The following is a 12,211-nucleotide window of genomic DNA, read 5'->3' as shown; positions in this document are numbered from 1 at the left end:
TTGCGTGCATCTTGCGGTTAAGACTTCTGGCGTTGAGCAGCATTACCCTTAGTTTCTTATTCTTTGTGCTGTCTATGGAGGTGGGTTTGTCTTTAGAGCTTTGCCTAAAAAAGGCACTATGGAGGTGGCAAGAGCCTTTGCAAATATCCGGAAGCCCAGGGGTGACAGGTGCAAGCTGTCCCCACTGAAGCAACGTGGCTTGTCGAGCATGTCATCCCAGGCTGACAGACACTGGATCCCCTCTGAATGACACCAACATTTTAGCCAATTGTTAAAATTGATCATTTTGTCTTTATACTGTGGCATCATTCTAGGTGAGGGTAAGATGCTGCTCAAGGTCAGGGTCATACCGGCCTGGGCTGCAAGATCAGAGGGCTCCTCTGTCTCTTTTCATGTAGTCCAGGGAGGTACGGCTCAGGTCATTCTCGCCAGCGTGGACAATGACTGAGTCATATTTGTACTTGCTTTGGCGTGACATGAGTGCTTGTGTTATGTGGCAGATCCTAGCGCCCGACAAGCAGCTCACTGTGACCTTCTCTGTTCAGCTTGGTGAGCAGGATGTCAGTGTGTCTGACTATAGAGTCACCTATTACAAGTGTATCATGTGCGTTATTTAGCCTTAAGGGCTGTGACTGTTTGGCACACTGACTTTGTGAGCTATGTGTTGCACATGTTTTGTTTCAGGGTAGCGTTTGCTTGGATGTCTGCTTTGGAGGTCTCTGCTGCTTAGGCAGATTTTATTTAGAGCCTCCGAGTATGTTTTTGTGTGTTTATATGTTTAGTTTGCTGTTGTGGTTGGACTATGTGAGACTGGATTTGTGGTGTGTGAGGTTACCTTCTCCTCCTGACTGGTTGCACCAGTTTTGAGTTGAGAGAGTTCAGCCTCCAGTTTGGCTATATAGTTGCATCTCTCACATATATTTGAACTTGTTGGGAGGAGGAGAGGGTTGTCTGTGTACATGAGGCAGTTGTAACATTGCCTTCACCAGCTGGACTGGAGAGGAAACCATTAACTGACCTTTGGACATGCTAGAATAGTATAGGGAAACTCCTTTATCACTGAATCAAAAAGGACCAATAGGGGACAAAGTACTCGAAGGGAGTATATGAGGATGTAGTGCTTTTAGTTTACTAGTGCTAACTTGTAAAATTGCTTATATGAGCAAGTGCAGGGCCTTAGATTGAGAATAGGGTGTTTAGTTTGAGAGATAGAGCAGTTCTAAAGGAAAAAGTGAAGAGTAGACTTTGTGGAGCCGGGAATAGTTTAAACCTGGTTAAATGGCGCTGCCCGATGCTCCGCTATGCGCACAATCGCGCAAAGCCACGCTAAAGTGGGTTTTTATACAGTGGACTTGAAAGAATTAGAAATTAGCCCAAAACGGCCAATAGACTACAAGATTCTGTGCTGAGATCACTCCTCCAGGAACAGATAGGCTGCTCAAAGCCCCCCACTCCCACTGGTGAACAAAGAAGCTTCCCTCTATCCAAGTAAGGAAATGGGCAACACAGGAACTATATTAAAGTCCAGAATACAGCAATGCCTGTATTAGAGACTATTCTAGGACAGGAAAGGCGGGAAACAAGGATATTTTTTTGTTTTTTTTTTCTTTTTTGAGCACAAACAGTAGAAATACGTGCAGTAATTGCGTAACACAGGCTAGCACATTTGAGTGAGCAGCCTCAACAGATAAAATTCAACAAAAACAAACTTTAAAAGTGCAGGTAAATGAACTTTGGCAAAACAAGCGTTAAGCAGGCAAAAACAGCAGTTTTAACTCACTTTCGTCAAGAGAAGACGCTCGCATTGTTTATAGCAGAAAAATGTACTTAAATCAATTGGTAGTCACTCTTTTTCGCCTCTCTGCTGCTAGCACCACTCTGCAGGACCACAATGAGCTTTTGCTGAATTGGAACAAGCGAAAAACTGCGCCAAAGCGGGTTTTTATACAGGGGACTTGAAAGAGCTAGAAAGTAGCCCAAAACGGCCAGTAGACTACAAGATTCTGTGCTGAGATCAATCCTCCAGGGACAGATAGGCTGCTCAAAGCTCCCCACTCCCACTGGTGAACAAAGAAGCTTCCCTCTATCCAAGTAACGAAATGGGCACCACAGGAACTATACTAAAGTCCAGAATACAGCAATGCCTGTATTAGGGACTATTCTAGGACAGGAAAGGTGGGAAACAAGGATATTTTTTTTTCTTTTTTGAGCACAAACAGTAGAAGATAACAAGGGTATATTTTTTTTTTCTTTTTTGAGCACAAACAGTAAAAATACATACAATAATTGCTTAACACAGGCTAGCGCACTTGAGTGAGCAGACTCAACAGATAAAATTCAACAAAAACAAACTTTAAAAGTGCAGGTAAAAGAACTTTGCAAAACAAGCTTTAAGCAGGCAAAAACAACAGTTTTAACTCGCTTTCGTCGAGAGAAGACGCTCGCATTGTTTATAGCACAGAATGTACTTAAATCAGTTGGTAGTCGCTCTTTTTCACCTCTCTGCTGCTAGCACCACTCTGCAGGACCACGAGGAGCTTTTGCTGAGTTGGAACAAGCGAAAAACCACTCCAAAGCGGGTTTTTATACAGGGGACTTGAAAGAGCTAGAAATTAGCCCAAAACGGCCAATAGACTACAAGATTCTGTGCTGAGATCACTCCTCCAGGGACAGATAGGCTGCTCAAAGCCCTCCACTCCCACCGGTGAACAAAGAAGCTTCCCTCTATCCATGTAAGGAAATGGGCAACACAGGAACTATACTAAAGTCCAGAATACAGCAATGCCTGTGTTAGGGACTATTCTAGGACAGGAAAGGCGGGAAACAAGGATATTTTTTTCTTTTTTTTTTTTTTTTTGAGCACAAACAGTAGAAATACGTGCAGTAATTGCTTAACACAGGCTAGCACACTTGAGTGAGCAGCCTCAACAGATAAAATTCAACAAAAACAAACTTTAAAAGTGCAGGTAAAAGAACTTTGGCAAAACAAGCTTTAAGCAGGCAAAAACAACAGTTTTAACTCGCTTTCGTCGAGAGAAGACGCTCGCAGAGTTTATAGCAGAAAAATATACTTAAATCAGTTGGTAGTCGCCCTTTTTCATCTCTCTCTGCTGCTAGCACCACTCTGCAGGACCACGAGGAGCTTTTGCTGAGTTGGAACAAGCGAAAAACTGAGCCAAAGCGTGTTTTTATACAGGGGACTTGAAAGAGCTAGAAATTAGCCCAAAACAGCCAATAGACTACAAGATTCTGTGCTGAGATCACTGCTCCAGGGACAGATAGGCTGCTCAAAGCCCCCCACTCCCATTGGTGAACAAAGAAGCTTCCCTCTATCCTAGTAAGGAAATGGGCAACACAGGAACTATACTAAAGTCCAGAATACAGCAATGCCTGTATTAGGGATTATTCTAGGACAGGAAAGGCGGGAAACAAGGATATTTTTTTCTTTCTTGAGCACAAACGGTAGACATACGTACAGTAATTGCTTAACACAGGCTAGCGCACTTGAGTGAGCAGCCTCAACAGGTAAAATTCAACAAAAACAAACTTTAAAAGTGCAGGTAAAAGAACTTTGGCAAAACAAGCTTTAAAAGAGCAAAAACAACAGTTTTAACTCGCTTTCGTCGAGAGAAGACACTCGCAGAGTTTATAGCAGAAAAATATACTTAAATCAGTTGGTAGTCACTCTTTTTCGCCTCTCTGCTGCTAGCACCACTCTGCAGGACCACGAGGAGCTTTTGCTGAGTTGGATATATATATATATATATATATATATATATATATATATATATATATATAGATAGATGTTTGTGTGTGTGTGTGTGTGTGTGTGTGTGTGTGTGTGTGTGTGTGTATGTATATATATATATATATATATATATATATATATATATATATATGTATGTATATAATGTGTGTGTGTGTAGATATATATATGTGTGTGTGTGTGTATTTATTTATTTGTTGACCGGGAAAGTCCGACAAGGAATACAGCCTATTTTCAGGTGCATGACTTTGGAATGTGGGAGGAAACCGAGGAAACCCACATGAATGCAAGGAGGACACACAGACTCCGCACAGAAGGCACCTCAGACAAGAATCTAACTGGAGAACCTTTTGCTGTGAGGCAAGAATGTTAACTGCTGCACCACTGCCCCCACCTATATGATCTGTAGATGTGTGTGTGTGTGTCTATGTCTGTATGCATGTATGTATGTATATATATATATATATATATATATATATATATATATATATATATGAGTGTGTGTGTGTATTTGTATGCGTGTGTGTGTGTGTGTGTGTGTGTGTGTGTGTGTATTTATTATTTATTTATTTGACATTTGTTAACTGGGATAGCCTGACTGGGTCACAAGACCCATTTTCAGTGGAGGCCTCGGGAGAAAAGATCCACAATTTTAGAAAATTACAAGACTTAGGAACAAACTGCAATATACAAGGATAGAGTGAGTACATTGCTAGTTTATCTGTAACACTTTACACAAAGATTTATAAGCAAAATTAGTAGACATAAGTTTACAGTGAATACATTACACATTTATATAGATAATACTTTACACAAAATTATAAATTTGACAAGACTTTAACATGCTGCAGTGTGACTGCCTCAGTGATTTGCACAGTACTATTCTTCATGTTTGAATTGGAAGAATACGTGTGCTGTTTAGATTAATTCATACGGAGGTAGAAAGATAGGAGTAGTATGGCACATTTTTTTCCATTATGTGTTGAGTCAGACTGGCTACAAGGCAATAGAGTGTAAAACTTTACCCAAGAGATTTGCAGTTATACTTCGGTTACAGGGTATTCCCTCTTGGCGCATGTACATATATTATTTTAATTGTATGTATGTTAGCTGTCAGCTGTTTGTACACTTTTCCCAGTTCAGGATGAGCAGACTGGTAGAGCAGCAAACCTGTTTATGCTGGTCCGTTTTCTTTGTCATGTTCTGCAGACATGCAGAGAAATCCCCTTCCAGGGCCTGTCAGTCTAGTTGTTGCTGTCTCAACAACTAGCTGTAAAAAGGATGTTAGTATGAGGTTTACATGCTGCAGTAACTTGAGCTAGATTCACAACTCCAACAAGTACTGTAACTCTTACTTTGTTTCATTGACATGTCATGTGTAGTGGGGACTTTCAAGGACTACTGTTCATATGATTTCTTGTAATCTTTTCTTACGCCTTGTTTGGGTTCTGCATCTTTCAGATGTTTGCTTCTGTAACTGGTTATTGCTAGCTCGTACGAGTAACCTCCATATTTTGAAACTGTTTAATGATAAAAAGTATGCATTAGTATTTCATGTTTTGAATTACTGTTTGCTTTTTAGTGGTATAAATTGTTAAAATATTAGCATATAAAACTGTAACCTGTTCTGGTTGCACAATACTTTGATGAAAAAATTGGAAAAAACATTTTGTGTTATTAACAAGTTATTGACTTCATATTTGTTTCAGATTCCTCCGCAGATAGGATTGCTGGAAAATATAACTTCTTTAGATGTGAGTCATAATCCTCATTTAAGATCCTTTCCTGATGAGATGGGAAAATTGACAAAGGTTTGGGATCTTCCACTGGATGGACTTCACCTTGATTTGGATTTAAAGCAACTAGGTAGTAAAACAAAAGACATAATAAGGTTTGTTCTGCATGTTTTTAATATTCCACTTTATAAGTAAAATACATACTTGTCATTGTTTAAAACTATGAAATACCCTTATGTTTTTGTTCTGCTGCATGCTTATGTATAGATTCTTATCCAACACCAACACTGTAGAATATTCTAAGCAGCAGTTTCTTCTGTCATGAATGATTGTACAAATAAATGTATTTTGTTAGTTTCAAATCTTGGTTTACAATTTTTTTTGGACTGCTACATAAATACATGGAAGATTATCTTTAGAGTTTAGACAAAAATAGAAAAGATTATTGTGAGTGGTAGCTTTTTTTTTTCTTCTGGTACAGATGATTATGCACATTTCCATGTTACAAATAGGTTACACTCATCTGCTACACTACCAGATACATATGAGGCATAAACCTTTGCTACCTTATTTTATTTAGTGTTACATTCCCAGCGAACACCTTGTTAATTTTTTTTATTGGAACATTTGGTTAGTTTAGATGCATTTTGAATGTATATAGCAAGCTTGTTAGTGAAAAATAGTGGTGTAGCTGCCTGATCTAGTGCCTGAGCCATTCCTCAGTATACTGCCCCTCAACATTATTGAGGAGTGAAAAAAAAGGGTCTGTGATTTGGGGGCCGGTGCTTCTGAAATGCAGGAGCCTACCAGCCAGCCAGGTCCTGTTTTTGTATCCCATCTCTGCCCTTCCTAAGCTGAGGAGCAATTAAAAAAAAGTTTCCCACTCAGGTTTTAGTTTAAGTTGCTACAGTTTATACCACTCATGGAGCGCTAGTTAAAAAAGAAAAAAAAAAAAACTTCTTTTAAACTAGCATATTGCAGACATCTGTTTATACCCTGCATGGAGTGCTATACCATTCAGGTTTTAGTTTAAAAAATGTAAATTTTTAAACTGTGGCTACAGTGCTCAAGCTTGACCACAAATGCAATACTAGGTTTTAAAAGCTGGTGTACACTAAAGAGAGGTCGTTGTTAGATCACACCCCCTAATACGTTTGAGGTGTTTGCCCCTTTGCCTCAGCCTAGCGACACTACTGGTGAATAAAGAAAGCTCCTTCCTTTCTGTGAGATTAGTGATATGTTTTTTGCAAGTAGTCTGAGAATCAGAGGACTATCTTCAAGGGGATTCAGAGCAACTTGATAGAGCTAAGTTGTAAATCTCAAAAACAGTGAATTCTCTTAGTCTTTGACTTTTTATTTACTTTTATTTATTTGACATTTGTTTACCAGGGTGGTCTGCCTGGGTCTACAGAACCAGTTTTCAGCAGAGGCCCAGGGAGAAAAGCTCCACATACAGTACTCTACAAATATAGTATAATTCAATACAATAAAGATTGCATTCGAAGTACTATACAAAAAATAAGTTGAAAGAACAAACTGCTACAAGATGTTGTAATATATTACTACACATCTAAACAATTCTGTACAGTTAAACCATTACAGAAGATAATAGTCACTCTCATCATACATGATATAGAAATAGCAGCCAGAAAGTTAGTGATGCAGACATATAGTGATAGAGAGTTAAGAAGAATACTAGTCGTAATGCCTGAGCAGTAGTTTAAGGAAATGGTATAGAAGCAGAGAAGGAGTTAGAGGAGCTTTAGGATCTTGCAGTCTGTGAGGGATTGAAATGTGAGAGAAGAGGAAGACCTGAGTATTAGGCAGGCTTTATACAGGAGCAGAGCCATGTATTTTTGAGTTGATTCTTTAGAGACTTTGAAATGGGTTAGGCCAGGCATAAACCTGGTAGCTAGAGGTAGTGAATTCCAGTGTATAGAGACAGAGTATGAATACAGAGAGTGACCAGGTTTTCTTGTGGATTTTGAGATAGCCAAGAGATTTTTGTCTTCTGATCATTGGGATCAGTTTGGTGCGTAAGGTGTGACTAGATTGGCTAGTGCAGGGCAGGCAGTAGGCTTGAAAATAAGGTTGTGCAAGGTGGATAGCTGAATACAGGCAAGTTTGTTGGGTAGTTCAAGCCAGTTTAATTCTAGGAGTGATTTACAGTGGTGTGTGTGATATTTAGAGTTTGTGGCAAACTTTGCAACTTTGTTGTAGCATTCTTCCAACTTGCTTAGGGTTGAATTTTTGTAAGTTAGTTAAGATAGGGACACCGTAAAGAAGAGGGGAAAGTAAAAATGTTTTTGCAAGGGTAGATGTTCTTCATGTTGCACTGTTGCAGTCATCACATTTGGGTTATCCTGCCAGGCGTAGCCCTCAATTGGCTTGAATACCAGAGGCTTAGTATTTCTGCGTTGTTTGCTGTCGCTCCAGGACTGACATCAGGTTGTCAGTGGTATAAAATCAGGCAGCCAACTCCACTACATCAGTCTTTCTTGCAGAGGAGCCCGAAGCAGAAGCAGTTTGCACGAGTGCCAGTCAATCGCTACCTGAGTTTTCATTTCTGAATTGAAGTTGAAGTCTTCTAAAGCTAAGTACCCCGTTGGGGATCCTTTTTTCTTGCTCTAACCAATGTCAGAAAAAGTTAACAATTGTCTCGCCTGTGGAAAGCAAATACCACACCGAGACTTCCATTCTTACTGCATCACCTGTTTAGGCCCAGAACACGATGTCTCTCGCTGTAGCTTTTGTGCTTTGTTCAATGCCAGAAATATACGTCATTGCGCCCTTATTGTAGCTAGATATTTTTGCTCTCAGTCCTCAAATTCCGATATGGCTTCGGTAAGCCATCCAACTACCGATCTTCAAAAAAAAGTAAGGGTAAAGACAGAGACAGACCGCACAGGTCCAAAACTGCCGACGACGCTTTCACTAAGCTAGTCATCAGTTCTCCAATCCTCAGCGAGACACTTTCACAGCTCCTGATGCCCACTTCTGTGGATTCACAGGCTGCTACCGAGACCCTTTCGGAGTCCGGTATGCTGCAAGACTCTTCTTCGACTAAGGATCCTGTGGATGTCTCTACCTTGGATGGGTCCAGAGCCGCTGAGCAGGCACCAGATTCCAAGGAAGTTCTTCGCACTACCAATACTCGACACAGACCGACGACTTCTTTCCCGTCTTCAGTTCTTTCTAAAACTACCGAGTTTCTAAGTCTCAGGGTATGAATTATGGCCAAAAAAACGACGATCCAAGCTCAGGCACCTACTTCCTTACATCAATTTCAAATGCTTAAAATGGCGGAAGACCTTATTATGCTTATTAGGGGAAACCAGCCTACCCCTTCCAAAAGAAAAAGAGACTTGTCCCCAGTAGTTTTATCTGAACAGGAGTCCAATGACTTTGATGCTTCTGAATATGAAGATATGCAACCCCTCTTTGCTTATGAGGATTCTGATGCAGAGAAATCCATTCCTCCTGCCTATCCACCTGAGGATTTTTCATTTGGGGAAACCCTTCATACTTTAAAGGAGCATTTCCAATGGGAATGTCAAGACTGTCCTCAGTCAAAAAAGAGACTCAGGGAATTCTTAGATTTACCACAGCACAGACCTTTGGCCATTCCTCCTGTCCTGGATGTTGTGGAAGATGTTTTTATGGAATTCAGTTTGACTCCTGACACCCTTCCTCCTGATCCCAAGAAACCTGACAGGTATTACAGAGTCCCTGACTCTCACAAATTTCTTTTCAAAAATTCTACTGCTGACCCAGTGGTCTTCTCCCAAGGACCTAAAGGAATTAAAGCAGCCTCAGCTAAGAATCCCACCCCCTCAGATAGGGATTCCCGAGCTTTAGACAGATGGGGTAAAAAAGTATACACCTCTGCTACTCTTGCTATTAGAGCATTAAATTGCCAGTTCCACATGCTGACATAGCAGCATACCATGGAACTCATCAAACAGAAAATATCTTCCTTTCCTGTTTGTGTAGAAAATAAAGAATTACAAGAGCTAATGCATTCTGCAAGTCCGGTTACAAAGCACACCTTGCAATGTGGCTTTGATGCCCTAGAAGCATCTTGCAGGGCAGCAATCACTGGTTCTGTCCTCAGAAGGCATGCTTGGCTTAAGGAACAGACCTTGCTAGACCATGTCAAATCCAAATTATTGGACGCATCATTGAACAAAGACAATTTATTTGACACCAAGGCAGAAGATGTCTTAAAAAAGAAGGAAGAAAAAGCTAAATCTATGCAGACAGTTAAAGACATCTTACAGGTCCAGCCACCGAGGTTCAATAGGCATTGCCCCTCCAAGCACTGGTCCTTTCCTACCCCCTCCAGGCCAGCTCAGCCTAGACCCAGGGGAAGCAGACCCCCCAGACAGCAGCCCCAGTGAATGCAGAGATCTAAGCAATGGAGTTCCTCCTCTTCAAAAACAGGGAGTGCAAAGCCACCCCCTTATGGTATGAACTCACAATGACATTACACCTCCACCCCTTACCTCTGTCCACATGCTTGTGCCCCTAGGAGGAAAACTCTCCTTCCATGCAAGCAACTGGGCCTCTATTGCCAACGACCGATGGGTCCTCAACATAGTGTCCCAGGGATACAAATTTTATTTCCACATTCTGCCAACCCGGATTCCCAGACCATCCTCCAAACCAGTGGGCAGAGGCAAAAAAGCAAGTCCTTTCCCTGCTCTCCATGTGGGCAATACAGCATGTTCCTGCAGAACAGACAGGCCAAGGTTTCTACTCCAGACTGTTCCTGGTATCCAGAAAAGAAGGCACATGGTGCCAAATCCTCGATCTATCCATTCTAAACACCTTTCTGGTGATACCAAAATTCAAAATGCCCATCCTCCAGCAGCTTCTGCCATTGCATTCCAAGGATGCTTGGTTAGCCACCCTAGACTTAAAAGAGGCTTACCTACACATCCCATTCAGGGAATCCTGCAGGAAATATCTACGTTACAGGGCAGGATCTATGCACTTTCAGTTCTCTGCGCTTCCTTTTGGCTTATCCACTGCTCCCAGAGTTTTCACAAAATGCATGGCTCCAGCCATTGCTTTTTGCAGACAAAGAAATATTCAGATTTACCCCTACTTAGACAATTGCCTGATTCAGGCAGACAGTTAGGAAAAGTTGTTACAGCACCTGACCTTTGTAAAGGCCCTACTGGACTCCCTAGGATGTGCTATCAACGAAAAGAAATCAAAAACTAGTCCCCACACAAAAAATTGTATTCTTGGGAGCAATCCTGGACACAGCATCCCAGATGGCATTCCTTACTCCAGAAAAACAAGCCTCCTGACAGACTACTCCTCTCAGCTAGCCACCAGAACCCAGTTAACCGCAATGAAAATCCTGCAAGCTCTAGGGTTCATGACTGCCTGCATCTTACTCATTCCATATGCCAAACTGCATATAAGGAGATTACAATGGTACCTAAAAAGTCTTTGGTGTCAACACTCTCAAGACCTGGAAACTCTCATACCAATGATACCTTGCCTAAGGAAAGATTTTCTTTGGTGGGCAGCAGCTTGCAACCACAATCAGGGACTTCCGTTCTCACAACCCCACACTGCCCAGACCCTCACCACAGATGCATCAGACTATGCCCGGGGTGCACACCTGCACGACAGATACGTTCAGGGCCACTGGAGCCGAAATCAAATACATCTGCACATCAACCAAAAAGAGATGTTAGCTGTTCACCATGCCCTGACAGCCTTCAGACCCCAACTCTTCCCGGGCCTCTACTGATCAAGACAGACAACACCACAGTGATGTTTTGTCAACAAGCAGGGAGGGACACACTCTTATCCTCGCTGCAGGCTTGCCATGACCCTTTGGCACATGGCCTCAGCCATGCAGCTACACCTGCTAGCAGAATTCCTGCCAGGCTCTCTAAACTGTCTGGCAGACAACTTAAGCAGAAACCTGCTAGACCCACACGAGTGGCAGGTAGACCACAACACCTTCAACCTTGTAACCCAGAAATGGGGCACCCTGAAGGTCGACCTCTTTGCCTCCCACTCCAATCATCAACTCAGAAAATTCTGCACCAGGGAACCTCACAGCAAGGCCTGGACAGTAGATGCCCTATCCTTCCAGTGGGTGAACCTCTCAGTCTATGCATTTCCCCCTCTACCCCTCATATCAATGGTACTGCTCAAAATAAGGGAGGAAAAGCAGAGGGCAATCCTGTTTGCCCCAGACTGGCCGCACCAGCACTGGTACCTACTGCTGCGCAGCCTGTCACTCCTGCCACCATGACAACTACCTCAGATCCCTACACTCCTGACCCAGGGGAATGGAGAATTCATGCATCCCCAATTGCAGACCCTCATCCTGGCAGCATGGCTTATTCCCTGACCACCCCTCAAGCTGCCAGCCTAAGCAAACAAGTTCAAGATGTTATACATGAGGCCAGACGCCCCAGCACTAGGAAATCCTATGCTGACAAGTGGAAAAGGTTTTGCACCTGGATCCAGGCTAAGGGAGCCGGAACGGCACAGCGTCCTTACCTCTCATCCTGGATTATCTGGCAGACCTACTACACAGGGGTCTATCCTTCTCGTCAATTAAAATTCATGCCTCTGCCATCTCTGCTCATTACAACACAGAGCCTCCTCTCTTCACACACCCTCTCATCAAACAGTTCCCAAGAGGGGCTAACAACTTAAGGCCACCCATATGACC

The 12,211-nt window shown here is 42.2% G+C and overlaps 1 protein-coding gene across 1 annotated transcript in view; it reads left to right on the top strand.

Moving 5' to 3' along the window:
* LOC122815022 (leucine-rich repeat serine/threonine-protein kinase 2-like) overlaps positions 1-12,211 on the top strand; it is a 2,570,681-nt gene that overhangs the window by 1,040,595 nt on the left and 1,517,875 nt on the right. Inside the window, 1 exon segment of the mRNA XM_044087274.1 lies at positions 5,476-5,657. Within this exon segment, the coding sequence (XP_043943209.1) occupies positions 5,476-5,657 (182 nt within the window).

Source organism: Protopterus annectens, chromosome 11.part0 (genome assembly GCF_019279795.1).
Source record: "Protopterus annectens isolate FY-2018-M chromosome 11.part0, PAN1.0, whole genome shotgun sequence".
NCBI classification, from domain to species: Eukaryota; Metazoa; Chordata; order Ceratodontiformes; family Protopteridae; genus Protopterus; species Protopterus annectens.
This window is presented reverse-complemented; position numbering and strand designations above follow the sequence as displayed.